Source organism: Cervus canadensis, chromosome 6, assembly GCF_019320065.1.
Source record: "Cervus canadensis isolate Bull #8, Minnesota chromosome 6, ASM1932006v1, whole genome shotgun sequence".
Lineage (NCBI taxonomy): Eukaryota > Metazoa > Chordata > Mammalia > Artiodactyla > Cervidae > Cervus > Cervus canadensis.
In genome coordinates this window covers 52,174,867-52,194,507 of record NC_057391.1, presented here as the reverse complement: position 1 = coordinate 52,194,507, position 19,641 = coordinate 52,174,867, and the positions used below count along the sequence as shown (strand labels likewise).

General features: G+C 37.3%; 1 protein-coding gene across 5 annotated transcripts in view; it reads left to right on the top strand.

The window, feature by feature from the left end:
• UNC13C (unc-13 homolog C) overlaps positions 1 to 19,641 on the top strand; it is a 646,481-nt gene that overhangs the window by 163,732 nt on the left and 463,108 nt on the right. For all 5 annotated transcript variants that reach the window (XM_043471933.1, XM_043471936.1, XM_043471934.1 and 2 more), the window contains 2 exons: positions 13,779 to 13,801; positions 14,378 to 14,442. In XM_043471933.1, coding sequence (XP_043327868.1) covers positions 13,779 to 13,801; positions 14,378 to 14,442 — 88 coding nt within the window. The remainder of the gene's footprint in view (positions 1 to 13,778; positions 13,802 to 14,377; positions 14,443 to 19,641) is intronic.

The window sequence follows — 19,641 nt, the reverse complement described above, 5'->3', positions numbered from 1 at the left end:
TTTTTGTATCCATTCAGCCAGCCTGTGTCTTTTGTTTGGAGCATTTAATCCATTTACATTTAAAGTAATTATTGATATATATGTTCTTATTGCCATTTTCTTAATTGTTTGGGGTTGACTTTGAAGATCTTTTTTTCTTCTCTTGTATTTCTTGACTACATAAGTCCTTTTAAAGCTGGTTTGGTGGTACTCAATTTTCTTAACTTTTGCTTGTCTGAAAAGCTTTTTATTTATTTCTCCATCATTTTTGAATGAGATCCTTTCTGGGTACAGTACTCTTGGTTGTAGATTTTTTCCCTTTCAGTACTTTAAATATATCCTGCATTCCCTTCTGGTTTGCAGAGTTTCTGCTGAAAGATCAGCTGTTAAGCGTGTGGGATTTCCCTTTTATGTTACTTGTTGCTTCTTCTATGATGCTTTTAATATTCTTTCTTTCTGTTTAGTCTTTGTGAGTTTGGTTAGTATGTGTTTTGATGTGTTTCTCCTTGGGTTTATCCTGTATGGGACTGTTTTTCTCTCTTAGACTTGGTTGACTATTTCCTTCTCAATGTTGGGGAAAATTTCAATGATAATCCCTTCAAAATTTTTTTCATACCCTTTCTTTTTTTCTTCTTCTTCTGGAACCCCTATGATCCAAATGTTGGTGCATTTGATATTGTCCAGAGGTCTCTGAGACTGTCCTCAGTTCTTTTCATTCTTTTTACTTCAGTCTACTTTTCAGAAGTTATTTCCACCATTTTATCTTCCAGCTCACTGCTTCTTTCTTCTACTTCAGATATTCTGCTATTGATTCCTTCTAGAGTATTTTTAATTTCAGTAATTATGTTGTTTGTCTCTGTATGTTTATTCTTTAATTCTTCTAGGTCTTTGTTAATTAAGTCTCACATTCTCTCCATTTTGTTTTCAAGGTTTTTGATCATCTTTACTATCATTATTCTGAATTCTTTTTCAGGTAGTTTGCCTATTTCCTCTTCATTTATTTGGACTTTTGCGTTTCTAGTTTGTTCCTTCATTTGTGTAGTATTTCCCTGCCTTTTCATTATTTATTTTTTAACTTATTATGTTTGAGGTCCCCCTTTCCCAGGCTTCAAGGAAAGTTGAATTCTTTCCTTGAAGAAGGTTGAATTCTTTCTTCATGTTGGTTTCTGCCCTCCTAAGGTTGGTCCAGTGGTTTGTGTAAGCTTTGTATAGGGTGAGATTTGTGCTGAGTTTTTATTTGTTTTTCCTTTGATGGGCAAGGCTGAGTGAGGTGATAATTCTGTCTGCTGATGATTGAGTTTGTCTTTTTGTTTTGTTTGTTGTTTAGATGAGGCATCCTGCACAGGGTCCTACTGGTGGTTGGGTGATACCCAGTCTTGTATTTGAGTACTTTCCTTTTTGTGAGTTTTCACTATTTGATACTCCCTAGGGTTAGTTCTGTTAGTAGTCTGGGGTCTTGGAGTCAGTGCTCCCACTCCAAAGGCTCAGGGCTTGGTCTCTGGTCAGGAACAAAGATTCCAGAAGTGGTTTGTGATGGTATTAAGTGAGATTAAAACAAATATCCAAAACGAGAGACCAAAGATGAACTCCAGACAAATGGTAGTTAAAAATCAGGCAAATAGTAATTAAAATATTGGAATATACACATATACACTCATCAGCAAAGTGAAAGCAGTCCAGCATAAATACAGTAGATTGACCCAGCAACCAAAGGAAATAAAAAATTATATTTACCAGTTAAGAACAAAACTAAATAAATCATAAACTGGAAAGTAAACTAAAGCAAGATGCCGAGTGGAGAATAAAGCAATGAAAACAAAACTAATAGATAAGTTGAAAGGAAAGGAAAGAAAGAAAAGAAAGAATAGATATACAAAGTTAAATAGAGGTAGATAGATATATATCCATTAAAGGTTAACTGCAATTGAAAAAGAACAGTAGGAAAGGCAAAGAAAGGAATAAATGTAGAAAAAATGTAATAGGTTTAAAAAAATAAAATTATAAAAAAGAGAAAAGAAAAAAAACTCCATAGAACTGCAAAAGCCCAACATAGAGGCAGAGGTTTATAACAACAATAAAAAATGAGACTGAGAAAAATAAAAAATGAGACTGAAAAAAAAATTAAGCTCGAAAGCTTAATTGGATTTCTTAGTGCCAATAAAATTGACAACTACAACGGGGGGAGGGGGTGGGGAAAAAAAAGGAAAAAATTCCAAAAGAATCTACAGAAGGAGTCAAAAAATAAGAATAATAAATGTTTTTATTGAATCACTGCTATGAGAGTCCTTTCCCTCGCTGGGAATCACAGTCCACCTTACCTCCCTAGGAGGAGGCAGCTTACCTGCTGTTGCGGCAGCTCAGATTCTAATCTGGTCTCACTCCTGTGTGTCTTGCCTCCAAGGTCCACAGCTCTCAGAACGAGTGCATTTTCTTTTTTGGGAGCTCTCAGTGGCTTTTTATATATTCCGTAGACACAGAGTCTGCCTAGTTGATCGTGTGTATTTAATCTGCAGCTTGTACAGCTGCTGGGAAGGTTTTGGGTCTTCTTCCTTAGCCACACTGCTCCTGGGTTTCAGCTGTGGTTTTTTTCCCACCTCTACATGTGGGTTTGCTCCTGAGCCGCCCTGGAGGATTTGCTCCTGTGAGGGCCAGTTATGGAGGTGATGCAGCAGTTTGGGTCACAGGGGTTCTGGCAGCACCAGGTACTCAGGGGAGTTGGCGGCTAGGGCAGCAGGAAATACAGTGGCCTAGAAGGGTATGGCAACCAGTGTTGGCCAATACACTCCAGTAGTCTTGCCTGGAGGACCCCCGTCCCTGACAGAGAAGCCTGACAGGCCACTCTGCTGCTGCTGCTGGTAAGTCGTTTCAGTTGTGTCCGACTCTGTGCGACCCCATAGACGGCAGCCCACCAGGCTCCGCCATCCCTGGGATTCTCCAGGCAAGAACACTGGAGTGGGTTGCCATTTCCTTCTTCAGACAGGCCACTCTACGGGGTTGCAAAGGGTCGGACAGGACCGAAGTTGACCCTGCACGCATAGACGCAAGGCTTTTTTTCCCTGTGGCAGCTCTGCCCCAGTGAGATTTGAGCGCAAAGACGGCGCAACTGCTTGGCTTGTGGAGACCCTGGCGCTGCCGAGTGTGCTGGGACATGGACTGCCTCCGCCACAGGAGATGTGGCCCTAACAGTCTTTTTTTGAGCCTCTTGTAGCTGGCCATCAGAAGGCTGCTTTTGCCAGACTTTCTCCATAGTTCCTCCCATTCAGGCACTTGAACTAAGTTCGAGGGAACTTAGAGGGTTCCCCTGTCTAGGATCCTTCTCTGTTGTTCAGCATGTCAGGCACATCGAGGGGCCCCCTGGGTGGGGTCCCACTCTGTATTTCAGCACATCAGGCACTTAAAGGGACCCCCTGGGTGGGGTCCCACTCTGTATTTCAGCACATCAGGCACTTAAAGGGGCCCCCTGGGTGGGGTCCCACTCTGTATTTCAGCACATCAGGCACTTAAAGGTGCCCCCTGGGTGGGGTCCTACTCTGTAGTTCAGTGTCTCAGGTGTTTGATGAGCCAGCCTCTCTATTGTTCAGCTGGCATGTGCGGAGAGAAAGACTATGGTGATGGCTCCAACCCCTATACGTGACTCAGCAGTATTGCCTTGCTTCCATGGCTGCCTGGCTTTCCTCCACCAGCATTTCCCGCCAGGATCTCCTCCCTCACATTTCCTCAGTCCGCTCCTCTGCATTCAACAGCAGCCCTCACCCTGGGATTGCTCCACAGTCGCTAAACTCCAGCTCCCAGCCGCTGCACCTTCCAGGGGTCCAGTGTTCCTGCCTGGATTGTGTATGGCTATCCTGCCTGGATTGTGTATGGCTATCGCAAGGACTGTCTGGTTCTCATTCCGTTTCAGTTCAGTTCAGTCGCTCAGTCGTGTCCAACTATTTGTGACCCCATGAACCGCAGCACGCCAGGCCTTCCTGTCCATCACCAACTCCCAGAGTCCACCCAAACCCATGTCCATCGAGTTGGTGATGCCATCCAACCATTTCATTCTCTGTCGTCCCCTTCTCCTCCTGCCCTCAATCTTTCCCAGCATCAGGGTCTTTTCAAATGAGTCAGCTCTTCGCATCAGGTGGCCAAAGTATTGAAGTTTCAGCTTCAGTATCAGTCCTTCCAATGAACACCAAGGACTGATCTCCTTTAGGATGGACTGGCTGGATCTCCTTGCAGTCCAAGGGACTCTCAAGGGTCTTCTCCAACACCACAGTTCAAAAGCATCAATTCTTCAGCGCTCAGCTTTCTTTGTAGTCCAACTCTCGCATCCATACATGACCACTGGAAAAATCATAGCCTTCACTAGATGGACCTTTGTTGACAAAGTAATGTCTCTGTTTTTTAATATGCTCTCTAGGTTGGTCATAACTTTCCTTCCAAGGAGTAAGCGTCTTTTAATTTCATGGCTGCAGTTACCATCTGCAGTGATTTTGGAGCCCAGAAAAATAAAGTCAGCCACTGTTTCCACTGTCTCCCCATCCATTTCCCATGAAGTGATGGGACCCGATGCCATGATCTTAGTTTTTCCATTCCATTTAGGCTGTCACTTATCAGCTGTTTCGCTCTCAGCCTTGAATGTTTCTCCTCTGCCTCAGATAGTTACCCTGATGTGGGGATTGGACCATTGCTTCAGTTTCCCCACCCGCAGGTGGGGAAAGTCCAGTCCTACTGACAGTCCTGTTTCCCCCCACTAGTTCCTCATCCTATCAAGTTTTGCATTTGTTCTATATATTCTTTTCCGCTGGTCAGGTACTCCTGTCCACTCTGAGCTGGTGTTCTGCATATACTTCTGTGTCTGAAGGTATATTCCTGATGTATCCATGTAGAGAGATGTACTCCACTTCCATCTACTCCTCTGCCATCTTGTTCTCTTCTTCCTGTTTAAGTAACTTCATTTGTATCATTTCTTTCTAGATTCCACATATAGGAGATGTCAGATCATATTTCTCCTCCTCTGTTTGACCTACTTCACTGGGTCTGGCAATCTCTAAGTCCAAATCCTCTGCCCATTTTTTGATTGGATTGTTTGGTTTTTTGCTTTTTTCTTTTTTTGATATTGAGTCACATGAGCTGTTTATAACTTTTGAAAATTATTCCCTTGTTGGTCACATCATTTGCAAGTATTTTCTCCTGTTCTGTGGGTTGTCTTTTCATTTTGTTTATGGTCTTTGCTGTGCAAAAGCTTTTATCTTTAATTAGGTCCCATTTGTTTATTTTGTTTTTATTTCCATTAGTCTAGGAGGTGGGTCAAAAAACGTTTTGCCGTGATTTATGTCCAAGAGTGTTCTGCCTGTTTTTCTCTAAGTGTTCTATATTCTCCAGTCTTATATTTAGGACTTAAATCCATTTTGAGTTTATTTTTGTGTGTGGGAGTAGAGAATGTTGTAATTTCATTCTTCTATATGTAGCTCTCCAGCTTTCCCAGAACTATTTATTGAAAAGACTACTCTCTTTCCATTGTATATTCTTGCCTCTTTTGTCATAGATTAGGTGACTGTAAGTACATGGGTTTATCTCTGGGCTCTCTGTCCTGTTCCACTGATCTGTGTTTCTGTTTTTATGTCATTACCAGTGTTTTGATAACTATAGCTTGTAGTGTAGTCTGAAGTCAGGGCACCTGATATCTCCAGCTCCACAAGATTTCTTTCACAAAATTGCTTTGGATATTTGGAGTTTTTCATGTTTCCATATAAATTTTGGGCTTCTCTGGTAGCTCAGAAGGTAAAGAATCTGCCTGCAATACAGGAGATCCAGGGTCAGTGCCTGGGTCAGGAAACTCCCCTGAAGAAGGAAATGGCAGCCCACTCCAATATTCTTGCCTGGAGAATCTCACCAACAGAGGAACCTGGTGGGCTGCAGTCCATGGGGTAACAAAAAGTCAGACACAACTGAGCAGCTAACACTATAAATTTAAGACTTTTTTTTTGTCCTAATTTTGTGGAAAATGCCATTGTAATTTGATAGGGATTGCACTGAATCTTTAGATTACCTTGGGTAATATAGTCATTTTGACAATATTGATTCTTCAAATTGAACACAACATGGTATATCTTTTCATCTGTTGTGTCATCTCTTATTTATTTCATCATTGTTTTATAGCTTTTGAAGTATAGGTCTTTTGCCTTCTTGGGTAGGTTTATCCTTAGGTATTTGATTATTTTTGATGCATTAGTGAGTGGAATTATTTCTTTAATTTCTGTTTCTGACCTTTCATTGTTCATGTTATAAATGCAACAGGTTTCTTTGTTTTGTATCCTGCAAGTTTACTTAATTCATTGATAAGCTCTAGTACTTTTCTGGTAGCATCTTTAGAATTTTCTAAGTATAATGTCATGTCATCTGCAAGCAGTGACAGTTTTACTACTTTTCCAATTTGTATTCCTTTCTTTCTTTTCCTTCTCTGATTCCCATGGCTAGGACTTCCAAAACTATGTTGGAAAAAGTAGCAAGAATGGACATCCTTGTCTTGTCCCTGATCTTAGAGCAAATGTTTTCAGCTTTTCACCTTTGACTGATGTTGGCTGTAAGTTTGTTATACATGGTCTTTGTTATATTGAGGTATATTTCCTCAATGCCTACTTTCTGGAGCTTTCGTCATAAATGGGTGCTGAATTTTGTCAAGTTTATTTTTTTCTCCATCTATTGAGATGGTTATATGGTTTTTAGTCTTTAATTTGTTAATGTGGTGTATCACACTTACTGATTTGCAGATACTAAAAAATCCTTGCATCCCTGGGATAAATCCCACTTCTTTGTGGTGTATGATCCTTCAAATGCATTGCTGCGTTTGGTTTGCTAGTATTTTGTTGAGAATTTTTGAATCTATATTCATCAGTGATACTGACCTGTAGTTTTCTTTTTTGTAGTATCTTTGTCTTTGATTTCAAGGTAATGATGGCCTCAAAGAATGAGTTTGGGAGTGTTCTTTTTTGTAATATTTTGAAAAGGATAGGTGTTAACTCTTCTGGAAACATTTTATAGAATTTTCCTGTGAACCCAGTCTGGTTCTGAACTTTTGTGTGAGTTTTTTATTCACAGTTTCAATTTCTGTCCTTGGATTGTCTATTAATATTTTCTATTTCTTCCTGGTTCAGTCTTGGAACATTGCATCTTTCTAAGAATTTGTTCATTTCTTCTAGGTCATCCCTTTTATTAGCATATAGTTGCTTGTAGTATTCTCTTTTAACCCTTTGTATTTCTGTTGTGTCAGTTGTAACTTTTCCTTTTTAATTTCTAATTTTATTAATTTGAGCTCTCTTTTTTTCTTGCTTAGGCTAGCTATAAGTTTATCAATTTTGTTTATCTTTTCTAAGAACCAGGTTTTAATTTATCTTTCTTATTGTTTTCATCATCACTTTCAATTTTTTTCTGCTCTGATCTTTCCTTCTTTAGTTGCTTTAGGTGTAAGTTGTTTATTTGTAATTTTTCTCATTTTCTGAGGTAAGAATGTATTGCTATAAACTTCCCCTTTCAAACTGCTTTTGCTGGATTCCTTAGGTTTTGGATTGTCATGATTTCATTTTTATATAACTCAAGGTATTTTATATTTTGATTTCTTCAGTGATCCATTGATTGTTTAGTACCATATTGTTTAGCCTCCATGTATTTGTTTTTTTACAGATTTTTCGTGTAGTTGATTTCAAATCTCTTAACATTGTGGTCGGAAAAGATGCTTGATCTGATTTCAACTTTCTTAAATTTAATGAGGCTTGCTTTGTGGCTCAGCATGTGATTAACTCTGAAGAACATTCTATGTACACTTAGTATATTCTGCTGCTCTTGTATGGAATTCTCTATAAATATCAGTTAAGTCTTTGTTGTCTCATGTGTCATTTAAGACCTCTTTCCTTATTGATTTTCTTTCTGGATGATCTGTTCATTAATGGAAATGGGGTGTTTATAAAGTTTCCACTATTATTGTGTTACTATTTATTTCTTCTTTTATGGCTATTAGTTTTTGCCTTATATGTTGGGGTGCTCCTATATTGGGTATGTGTATATTTGCAATTGTTATATCTTAGTTTGATCATTTGATCATCATGTGATATCCTTCTTTGTTTCTTGTAAACAGTCTTTAAAGTCTATTTTGTTTCATATGAATATTGCTACTCCAGCTTTCTTTTGATTTCCATTTGCATGGAATATATTTTTACATCCCCCACTTTCAGTCAGTGTCTGTCCCTAGAGTTGAAGTGGGTTTCTTGTAGACAGCATACATGCAGGTCTTGTTTTTGTATCCATTCAGCCAATCTGTCTTATGGTTGGAGCATTTACATTTAAGGTAGTTATAGATACTTGTGTTATTATTGCCATTTTGTTAATTGTTTTGGATTTATTTTGTAGGTCCTTTTTCTTCCCTTCCTCTTTTATTCTCTTGTGATTTGATGACTGACTTCAGCATTGTATTTGGATTTCTTTTTCGTTTTTGTTTTGATTATATAATGTAGATTTTTGGTTTGAAGTTACCATGAGGTTTTGATATAGAAACCTATATATAAACATAATTGCTTTTTAAGTTGCTGTTCTCTTAATTTCAAATGCAGTTCCAATATTCTGCATTTGTACTCTTCTCATGATTACTGATTTTGTTATCATATTTGTGTTTGGATGATTTTCTGCCTTTATGTTTACCGTTACTGGTGAAATTTTCTATTCATTGTTTTCTTGTTTCTAGTTGTGGCCTTTTCTTTTCTAACTGGAGAATGTCCCTTGGCATTTGTTGCAAAATTGGTCTGGTGGTTCTGAAGTCTCTTATCTTTTGTTTTTCTGTAAAGCTTTTGATTTCTCTATGAATTCCAAATTAGAGCCTTCCTTGGTAGAGTATTTATACTTTATATATATTGTGCCAATCCCTTCTGGCCTGTAGAGTTTCTGCTGAAAAAAAATCAGCTGATATCATTATGGAAATCCCCTTGTATGTTATGTTGCTTTCCCTTGTTAATTTTATTATTTTCTCTTTGGCTTTAATTTTTGTCGACTGGATTACCATGTCTCTGAGGATGTTTCTCTTTGGGCTTTTCCTGCCTGGAACTCTGTGCTTCCTGGACTTGGGTTTATGTTTCATTTCCTATGTTAGGGAAGTTTTCAGCTGTCATATCTTCAAGTATTTTCTCAGGTCCTCTCTGTCTCTCTTCTCATTTTGACCCTGCCATAGTGGTGCATTTAATGTTGTCCCAGAGGTCTCTGAGACTGTCCTCATTTCTGTAAATTCTTTTTTATTGATTCTGTTCTGCAGCAGTGGTTTCCACCATTTAATCTTCTAGCTCACTCATTTTCCTGCTTTGTGTATTCTGCTATTGATTCCTTATAGTGTTTTTCATTTCAGTTATTATTCATCTCCATTTGTTTGTTCTTTCAATCTTCTAGCTCTTTGTTAAACATTTCTTGCATCTTCTCAATATGTGCCTTTCTTTCCTCAATATTTTGGATCACCTTTAGTATCATTACTCTGATTTTTTTTTTTCCCCCAGGTAGATAGCCTGCCTTCAGTTCACTTGGTTGTTCTTCTGGAGTTTCATCTTGTTCTTTCATCTTGGACACATTTCTTCTGCTGTCTCATTATGTGTAACTTTCTGTGATTGTAGTGTTCATTCCTCAGGCTGCAAGGTTATAGTTGTTCTTGCTTCTGCTGCCTGCCTCCTGGCGGATAAGGCTGGTCTAAGGGGCTTGTGCTGGCTTCTGGTGGGAGGAACTGGTTCCTGCCCACTGGTGATTGGAGCTTGGCCTTGTTCTTCTGGTGGATAGAGCCATGTCAAGGGCTATGTTTATTAAGCAGCTGTGGGCTCAGGGAGACTCTAGTCAGCTTTCCTCCTGAGGAGTGGGCTGTTTTCCCAGCCTGTCGGTTGTTTGGTCTGAATCATTTCAGCCTTAAGGCTATTGGGGGGGCCAGGTCTTGGTGAGAAAATGGTGACCTTCTGGAGGGCTCTTGCCAATGAGTACTCTTCAGAACTACTGCCAGCGGTATCTTTCTCACTGCAGAAAGCCTCGCCCCACCCCACCGCGAACCTCTGCCGGAGACCCTTCAGTGCCAGCAAGTAAATCTGGCTCAGGCTTTTATGAACTCACTACCTTTTCTCCTGGGGCCTGGTGCACATGAAATCTTGTGCATGCCCTCCAGGAGTAGTTTCTGTTTCTCTCAGACCTGTGGAATTCCTTTGATCAAACACTACTGGTCTCCAAAGTCAGATATTCTGAGGATTCTTCTTTCTGATCATAGGCCTCCAGGCTGGGGTGCCTGATGTGAACCCTGTGGGAGAACCTCTGTGATATAGCTGTTTTCTAGTTTGTGGGTCTGCCACCTGGCAGATATGGGTTTGACTTTATTGTGATTGCACCCCTCCTATCATCTCATTGTGGCTTTTTCTTTATCTTTGGATATAGGATATATATAGGTAGATTCCAGTGTTTTTGTTTTCTTCTCAGTGATTGTTCAGCAGTTCTTTGTAGTTTTGGTATTTTGGTGAGAGGGGGAGAACTCAGGTCTTTCTACTCTGCCATCTTGTTTACACCTCCCTAAGCCTGGCGTGCTGCGATTCATGGGGTTGCAAAAAGTCAGACACGACTGAGCGAATGAACTGAACTGAAGCACCATTTTAGTAACTAGTGTTTTTTATTTCCTTGATTGCAATATGTCCTCTCTTATTCACTAAATTCTTATGTATAGGGGTGTATTACTTAGCTATACTGTATGTTTTGGTGGTGGTTGTTGGTGGTTTAGTTGCTAAGTTGTGTCTGACTCTTACAGCCCCATGGACTGTAGCCCACCAGGCTCCTCTGTCCGTGGGATTTTCCAGGCAAGGATACTGGACTGGATTGCCATTTCCTTCTCCAACTTTATGTTTTACTAATCTTTTATTCTATTTTGCCAGGATGATATTTTAGCTGTTAAAGACTTTAATATGTGTGTAATCCATCCTCATTAATCACCTTTAAAAAAACTTACATGTCAAACAAACAAAAAAAATTACATGTTTTTACTTGTTTGTTAACCTAGTTACACTTAAAATAGGATAATTTCAAGTTACAACAACTTGCCATTAGGATTTAACTATTATATCTGTAAATCTGTTAGAAAATAATTCACCCTCCCTATATCAAAAGATGAAATAATAATTTTTTAAAACAGATTTTTAAATATTTCAGTAAAGTGGTATAGCTTATGTAAGGTTGTACATTCTGTGCTCAGCAAATGTTTACTAGACATCTCTTATGTTTCAGGAATGTAATGGGAGTTTAAGAAGTTAAACTATCACTGAGGCATTGTCTAGAAGGATTTCAGATGAAGAAACTGAGAAAAGTTGAGGATTAGCCAAGGGGAATATGCACTGTATAGTACTTATGTATAAAGATCATGAATCCCTGAAAAGTGATAAGTTTCCAGGAAAGGGGTTATGTTTCAACTGAGTTTTGAAGACTGAGAGGCAGTTAACTGGATAATGAAAGTGATAACTTGTTTTAGGGGAAAGAAACTGAAAATGCAAAGGCTCACACTTAAAAGAGCATGGGATGAAAACTAAATAGCAAAGATTTACTTGTGGCCAAAGTATAGGATGTGAATCAGGACTGGTGAGCCATGAATTTGCAGTAGACAAAGATCTTTTTTTCTCAAGTGGGCAATGGGTGAAATTAGTGGGTTTTTAAAAGAGAATGGAGATGATCATATTTCCATTTTAGAAAGGTTTTAAAGGGGATAAGAAAGGAGTCAAAGTGAACAAAATTGGTTAATTGATAATTAATAAAAATATGTATTCAGTGAAAATATGAATGAACACTGAATGAAACAATGAATGAAAAGTTAATGAATTACTACAGTTAGCAGCTGAAAATTAATAACTTTTGTAAGATTATCCTTATTCAGTCAAATGTGATCGATATAGATGCCAGTTAGAATGGGGGACTATTTCAAAATACTAGATATATGAAATCAGACTTAATATCATTGTTTCCCAAACTAGCTATTGCTAGTTAGTAGGAAATACCATAATGTTGTTATTTGATGTGTTGGTTATTTATTCATTTGCTGTCTATTTGATTAATCGTAATAGTTTTCCAGGAAGTTTGGTTTGACTTGTTTTCAGTGTATAATACTATAATTCTGAAAAATAAAAACTTTGTATTTTACCTTCCAGCATTTATGTTCTTTATTTCTGTTTTACTCTATTGGTTAGGATTTATGGAAATAAAATATTGTAGTGGACATTTTTGCCTTTTAATAACAGGGATATCCTAATATTTTACACTTACGTTGATTCTGAAAGACATTTTTCAGCATATGAAACAACTCATTCCAGTCTAAGTAGGTTAAAAATTATTTGGAAGGTTTTGAAATTTTATCAAATAGCTTGTATGCTCCTACTTAAAAGCAGATATGTATTTTATGATCAGTTGATGTCATTTTATAGTAGTCAATGATTTTTAAATCATGCTTTTGAAAAAATCTTCATGGCTATGATATTTTATTCTTCTGATACAGTGCTGAATTTTATTTTCTGTATTTTGTGAAGTATTTAAAATATTTATGGCCATATTGCTTTATTATTTTAAATTGTGCCTACTGTGCTTTATATTCAAAGATATAACCATGGGATAGTGTAAAATCTTCAAAATATTACACAAAAATATTTAGTTATGGTAACTGGTTCATATTTCATGGGTCAAGAAAACAAATAATTTCAGATTTTTATCAATAAAAATCATCATTGAATTACATGTCCTTGAGCAAATCGTTCTCTCTCTGGGACTCATCTGTGAAAATAAGGGGTCTGGGATATATAAGAACTGTAAGGTTCTTAGAACTCCAGTTCTAGCTTTCTGCAAACTTGTATTCACATGGAAATCCCTCTGGCTTTATGCTAAAAAACAGTAACATTGTGTAATTTAGAAATGGGCCATGCTATGATGACCCTTGAAAATTTAGACTTGAGTTTCAAAAAGAAACAAAAAATTTGAAAAATCACAAGTCCATCATTCATCTACTTAGGCCCATGAGCAGTTGAAACTGAGAAATACTGACTTTGTGATTTTATCCTAAGTTATACTGGAGAACCATGGACCAACCATCCCTCACTGTTTTGTTGAACTTACTTGAAACGTTGAATCCAAAGAGCAGCAGATGGGGAGTCAGAAGCCCTGGATGTATATCACTCTGTAATTTGGTGGTTTGGGAATCTTAAGTCATTTAACCCCTTCAGGCATCAGATTTCTTATTTGCAAGGTGAAATATACTTAATCTTTTAGTTCTAAAGTTCTATGATATGAGAAGCAATAAATAATCCCATAATAAAAATTCTTTAATTTGTATAGTCACCTGGGGTTTACTTTCACATATATTGATCTTAATTGATCCTCTTCACAAAGTTAGGAGGCAAAAAGCAAAGTATTAGTTATTAATTATTATTAATTATTATTTCAGAGTTAGGTCTAGACTCCAGACCATTTGGTAGTTTGCCCAGTGTGCTTAGCAAGTAGTGGAGTCCCAGCTGGAGCCTAGGCATTCTGATACTTCAACTGTTCTTTTCTTTTAATGACACATTGTCTTTTGTTAAGCTCTGTAATCACCCTTTTATACTTTTCAAGCATTCTGGCACATTTTCCAACTCATTAAATTGCAGGGACCAGCTATCCTTCTTCCCTTGGGGTTCATTTATAATTTTAAACTATATAACATTAACACTTTGTTCATGTATATGTTTAAATGATTTCTTGAAAAGTACTCCATCTAACATTTATTCCTTCTTTTCCTGATTCTCTTTCAGATAGCAGTTCTGTGGATGAAAAGGTTTTAAATCATACTTTTTCTTCCCTCCTGAGGGATCTTGTCTTTTTGTACATGTTTGTTTGTGACATATTAGACCTGTTTTGGTTCTTCGGTTTTAGTTGTGAACTGTGCATGTTATCCCAGCTTTCCATTCATTGGTTGTCCTTTAAGTGTGCCCCAATCTGTTGCTTTTATGAAGAGATAACACCTTGCCAGCTTCGCTTACTATAGCTTACACTTGCCAACCTAGGGGTCTGCTACTGTCAAACGCAGCATCTGTTGTTAAGTCTGGTGAATCATGATCTCTCTGACTGATTCATGATCTTCACTGCACATACCAAGTTTTAAGGGCAAATGGTATTGGAATATGATATTTTCCTTGACTCTGCCAGTGCTTTTGTTTGAATGCTGACAGCTAATTTCAAAACCTCCACCCATAAAAACACAGTAGCTTTGACTTGGAGCTGACCCTGCTTAGCATCTGTCATACTAGGTGTTACGTGTCTAGTGCAGTTGACGCGTGTTCCAAATTCATGTGTACATAGCTATAGGATGCTAAAAGTCTGTTTCTTTTGTTTCTCTCCATTTTCATTTAAGGCTCGGATAGTAAGTGGCAATGATGTGGATGCTTCCAAATTCTCTGCACTACAGGCCTTTGGTGGGTGAGTACATTCATAACCTTCCTAATTCATTCCATTCATCAATGTTTCTTGGCTGTGCTCTCAACATAGGTATTTTGAGTGCAGAATGTTGCCTGATGGTATAATTAGCTTGCCTTGCTGTTGCTTTCTTCTTGCAGTAAAATAGTTTTATGGTGCTTTTTAAAAAGTATATAGATTTGTGTATATTTAAGTTTAATTATGAATAAATGTATCTGTATATAAAGAAGAAAATTGAAATCACCTAGCCAGAATAGATCATTCCATAGACAAGACATAACCATATAATTTTAATTACTAGTACAGTTAATACAGTGTTTTGATATGCTTGTTTGCACTTAATGACATTTGCATGAGAATATCTTTCTGTTTCAATAAGTCAATCAATGTAATCATTTTCTGCAATTGCATTTGATGGGTGTATAAAAGTATTTAAAATGTGACCACAAAATAATGTGTTAATTATATTTTCTATGTAAAACACTTAACAAAGATCTACTTTAATGCCCCTAAAGATACAATTTGGCTCATGTGTTGTTAGGCCTTTTTCTGTGTGCTTGCATATACATGCATATATATATCCATATATACATGAATATACATATATGTTGTATATATTTTTATAGAATAAATAGTTTTGTATATCCCTGTACATTGAACATAAATGCCAACACACGGCCATTCTATAAATCAACAGTAACTTAGTGTTCATTTAATAGTGGGTATCATCATAGTTGTTTCATAAATGATGACTCATTTGTTCTTTACAATGGCTCTTTGAGGTAAGTACTATTTTGACCACCATATATATAGCAGTTAAAAAAAAAAAGGACATTTCTCTTCGTACAGCTAGTAAGTAGCAAAGTGAGTGTTCAAACCCAGTTAGTTCCAGAGTCTGTGACCTTAATCAGTAATACTGTCCTTCATCTTCAACTTGTGGGTTTCTCTTTCCTTACCTTTTCTTTTTTACTGCTTGACAACATATTAGTACTTTGGAAAACTTTCCACCTCATTATTTGTACGTAATGGAAATTTTTCAAAATATTTATATAATATTTGTTCATTCTTATATTAATTTTTCCAGAATATTTCTAAGCATCATTATTGTAAATGATACTAGAACAGATGTATAATCAGTTTTCAAAGTGTAGTGTGTGGACCAAAGCTTATGCACACGATAAATAAATTATTTTTTAAGTATTGCAATTTGAACACATCTGTGTATAATAGAAATAGAAGCAAAATTTAGATATATGTTTTAGGTTGCAGCAAAGAAATAGTCTCAGTTATGTTTTATAGTATTTTCATTCCTTTAAAATGAATCTTGGTAAGTAACATCCACATGCTATTTACTGTAACCCATATGAAAAATTTTGTTTCAATTTTAAAGCTCCAACATAATAAAATCATTTTATTTGGATTTTTCAAATAAGTAAGATATTTGCTATATATACAGTCCTTTTGATGCTCTTTAAATACATGAGGAATTGCATTTATATTGGAATATCACAATAATTTAAATCTGTTATGAAAACTGACTGTGGCAAAAGCTCACTATGGATTAGTTATAGAAAAGTCAGGTAGTAAATGGATTATCCTCTCCGCACTAAACCATATATACTTTCTTTAATTACTAAAAAGTGACAGTGTGATACATCAAGTAGAAGTATTTATCTTAGAAAATAAGTTGAATTTCAATTTAATTTTGGAAAAAAATTGTATGTCATAGTCTTAGAGACTTATCTGAGTTTATGATATTACAGTTCTTGCAGTTCCTACCTTCCTGTGGCATTCATCACTTAATAACAACTTGCTTTCCTATCTCACGTCTGAATATGGACTTTCATCATTGTCAGTGCAAAAGAGTTAGTCTGCCTAAATGTTTTGTTAAGTGTATGCTGTGTAAATGTCTAGCTACAATAGTTCATCTTTGCATTTTGATCCTTTCCACATTATTTTTCTAGAAACGTCCTCCTTCATGGACTTAGCAAGGGATTTTGGAAATATGGCGGTATGGGAAAGGGGTGATAATTTTTAGTCATCAGAAAGAGAATTTTCTGTTACCTGAAAATAGATTCCTCCTGAAGAACTTGAAGAATACATTTAAATGCAAATTTTCAGTCAAATTGTCTTCCAGAAATATTTGTTTCTTATTTTACTTTCCCTATAAGTATTTAAATATATATTTTAATAAAGCAAATTGTCACTATAATTCTTAATATTAAAATTTCTATTGTCCTGGGAAACTGAAACTGAGACTGGAGCCGACTTTGAAAACAGGGAGTCGTTGCTATTTCATGACAAGGCTGCTGCATCCTTCACCCCTCTGCCTTCAGCACTCCTACTCAACTCAGAGACAGACCACGGCTATCCTTCCCTCTCACATCTCAAGTGTCAATAACAGTCTATATACAGTGAAGTACAATGAATATACAATAACAGTCTATATACAATGAAGCCAGGTAACGTAGTTAACAATACTGCTAATTTCTGTTCATCTCTCTGTACAGTTCCTGTAAGTGTTGCTGGAAAAGACATGCCAAAGTTTTATTTTTCCTGTCTGTCACAGTATAATTCAGACAGGTTCTGGGAGAGGAATTGGGAGAGAGTAAAGATGGACAGAAAAAGAGAGAAGGTTGTAAAGATGCTTGTTTCAGTGAAATCATACATTTAACATTTTACATTATAGTATTTTTGTGAGTTTGGTAGCTTTTGTCATTATGTAAGCTAAGGGTCTTACCAAGATACAAAAATACGAGACCTATTGGGAGAAAACCATCTCAGATAAAGTGGAGAAACAACAGGGGTAGGCAGGAAGTGCCTTGAACCATGATGCAGGTCTGATAACCTGGGAAGAGAAGGAGGAAGGAAAACTAGGCATGAGAAGCCTTAAGCTGACTGCAGTGAAACTGCATGAGACTACAGCGAAGTGTCAGTCAGCGGGGAGTCCCAGAGAACAGGCTGGCTGTGAGAGGAGTCCCACCCTGAGCATCCACGGCTGGTCTGTTATGCCCATTCACTGGGTGGCAGCAGCTTGGGGAGAGAGTGGCCTGGGTAAATAAATGCTGCAGTTGGTCCTGGAGGTGTGTTAACTGAAGGCTGTCATCCAACTACTCCTAGAAGATTTCTCTGAGGAATATCTGAGTGATACGTGCCCGTGGCTGCCTGGCATTTGATAATTTGACATTATTTGAATGTCAGTTTGATGCCACTTCTTTAACCAGTGACAGTGAATGAAGGCACATAAGTACCTTCATGAATCACTTTCAGAGTTAAACTGCCACTCCCTTGGGGCTTTAATTTAATATTTAATATTAATATTATATTATATATTATATATATTATTATATTAATATTAATATTAATAAATTTAATAACTTGGGGCTTCACTTAAAGTGAACTTTAAGTTCACTTTTCCCTGGATGTTTGTAGCCGGTTTTATTTTTAATTTTTTTTTTGAAGTTTAGTTGATTTACAATGTATGTGTTTCAGGTGTACAACAAAATGAATCAGTTATACATATGCGTATAGTAATTTTATTTATTGCATACTGGGGAGCATTTCAAGGCCTCTCTCTATACTTTTTCCTTCCTAGTCTAGAGGTACCAGTCATGGTGCTACCAAAATTCAGGAAAGTCTATAAAACAGTGATGGGGGTAGCAGGAAAAACACATGTAGTTTGAGAGAAGAGAGACTCATTTTTGTTCCCTTCTCTCTTCAGTCACCAAACTTTATCATGGTAGTTCTCATGGAAATAAATTCTCTGAATCTATGTTAAGAAAGATTTATATTCTGCCTGTGCTTCTGAGCTATGCTATAGCCACTCTCCTTAACCCCAGGAACCTGGTGTTTGCTTTCTAACCACTACTAGGATTATTGAACCTGTTAGAAAAGAGGTGATGTTGAAAGATGTAAGAAAAAGAGAAAATGGAGACATACTATTGAAGAGCAGTATCTTTTCTATGTGACAAATAGAAAAAGATTAGCTTCTGTGTTGACCTCCCTTTCAAACAGATAAAATTGCTTTAAAAAATATGAAATAAGTGCCAAGATTTCCAAGGTTCAATTATTACCATGAACAAATAACTTAGTGAATGTGAGCAAGTCAATCATTAGTCAGAATTCTGAACAGTTCCTTTGTATTTAAGTTTACCTTGATTAAAGTCATGATTTTTGTTGTAGTTGTTACACCGGACGCAAACTAGGTTGTACAATATATGGATATAACAGGTTTAATATACTGTTTCATATTTTTCATAGTTCTCACGTTGCTTTTATATTCTCTATAAAGTTTAGGATCCTATATTCTGTCTTAATGCCTTCTTCCCCACTGCTAGTCTCGACCTCCATGTTTTGTCTGGCATGAAATTAGTCATTTAACGCAGAAGCTAAGATTGTTCTTACTCTTAAGGAGCTCTTAACCCATCTTGTCTCATAGTTACCCTGGTAACTGAGAACTTTTTTTTTTCCCTATCTAGCCCATAAATTAATTTCTTCTGTGCCCCCTCAGGTAATTTCCTTTCTTCTAAAGGAAAAGGCCAGAAATTCTCCTAAGTCTAGACAACAGTTCTTTCCACTGCTATAAACCCTTTGCTAGGTCAGTGGTCCATCATGCATAAATATCCTTGCATGCTGTCAACCAGGTTTGCCAAGTACAAAGCAGTAAATGACAGCCCTCACATAACTTTGCTTCACTCACAATAGCAAATCACTCTTTGGGACAAAATAGAAGCCTTTTTCTTTCACTTTCCAGTTAGTTGTTTTCATGGAAGAACTCTATTTCCTCCCAGGGGATTTGGTAAAGGAGGGCACTATAGATTTAGGGAGAACTGAGTTAAGATTCAGTTCAATTCAGTTCAGTCGCTCAGTCGTGTCCGACTCTTTGTGACCCCATGAATCGCAGCACGCCAGGCCTCCCTGTCCATCACAAACTCCCGGAGTTTACCCAAACTCATGTCCATCGAGTCGGTGATGCCATCCAGCCATCTCATCCTCTGTCGTCCCCCTTTCCTCCTGCCCCCAATCCCTCCCAGCATCAGGGTCTTTTCCAATGAGTCAACTCTTCACATGAGGTGGCCAAAGTAGTGGAGTTTCAGCTTCAGCGTCAGTCCTTCCAATGAACACCCAGGACTGATCTCCTTTAGGATGGACTAGTTGGATCTCCTTGCAGCCCAAGGGACTCTCCAGAGTCCTCTCCAACAC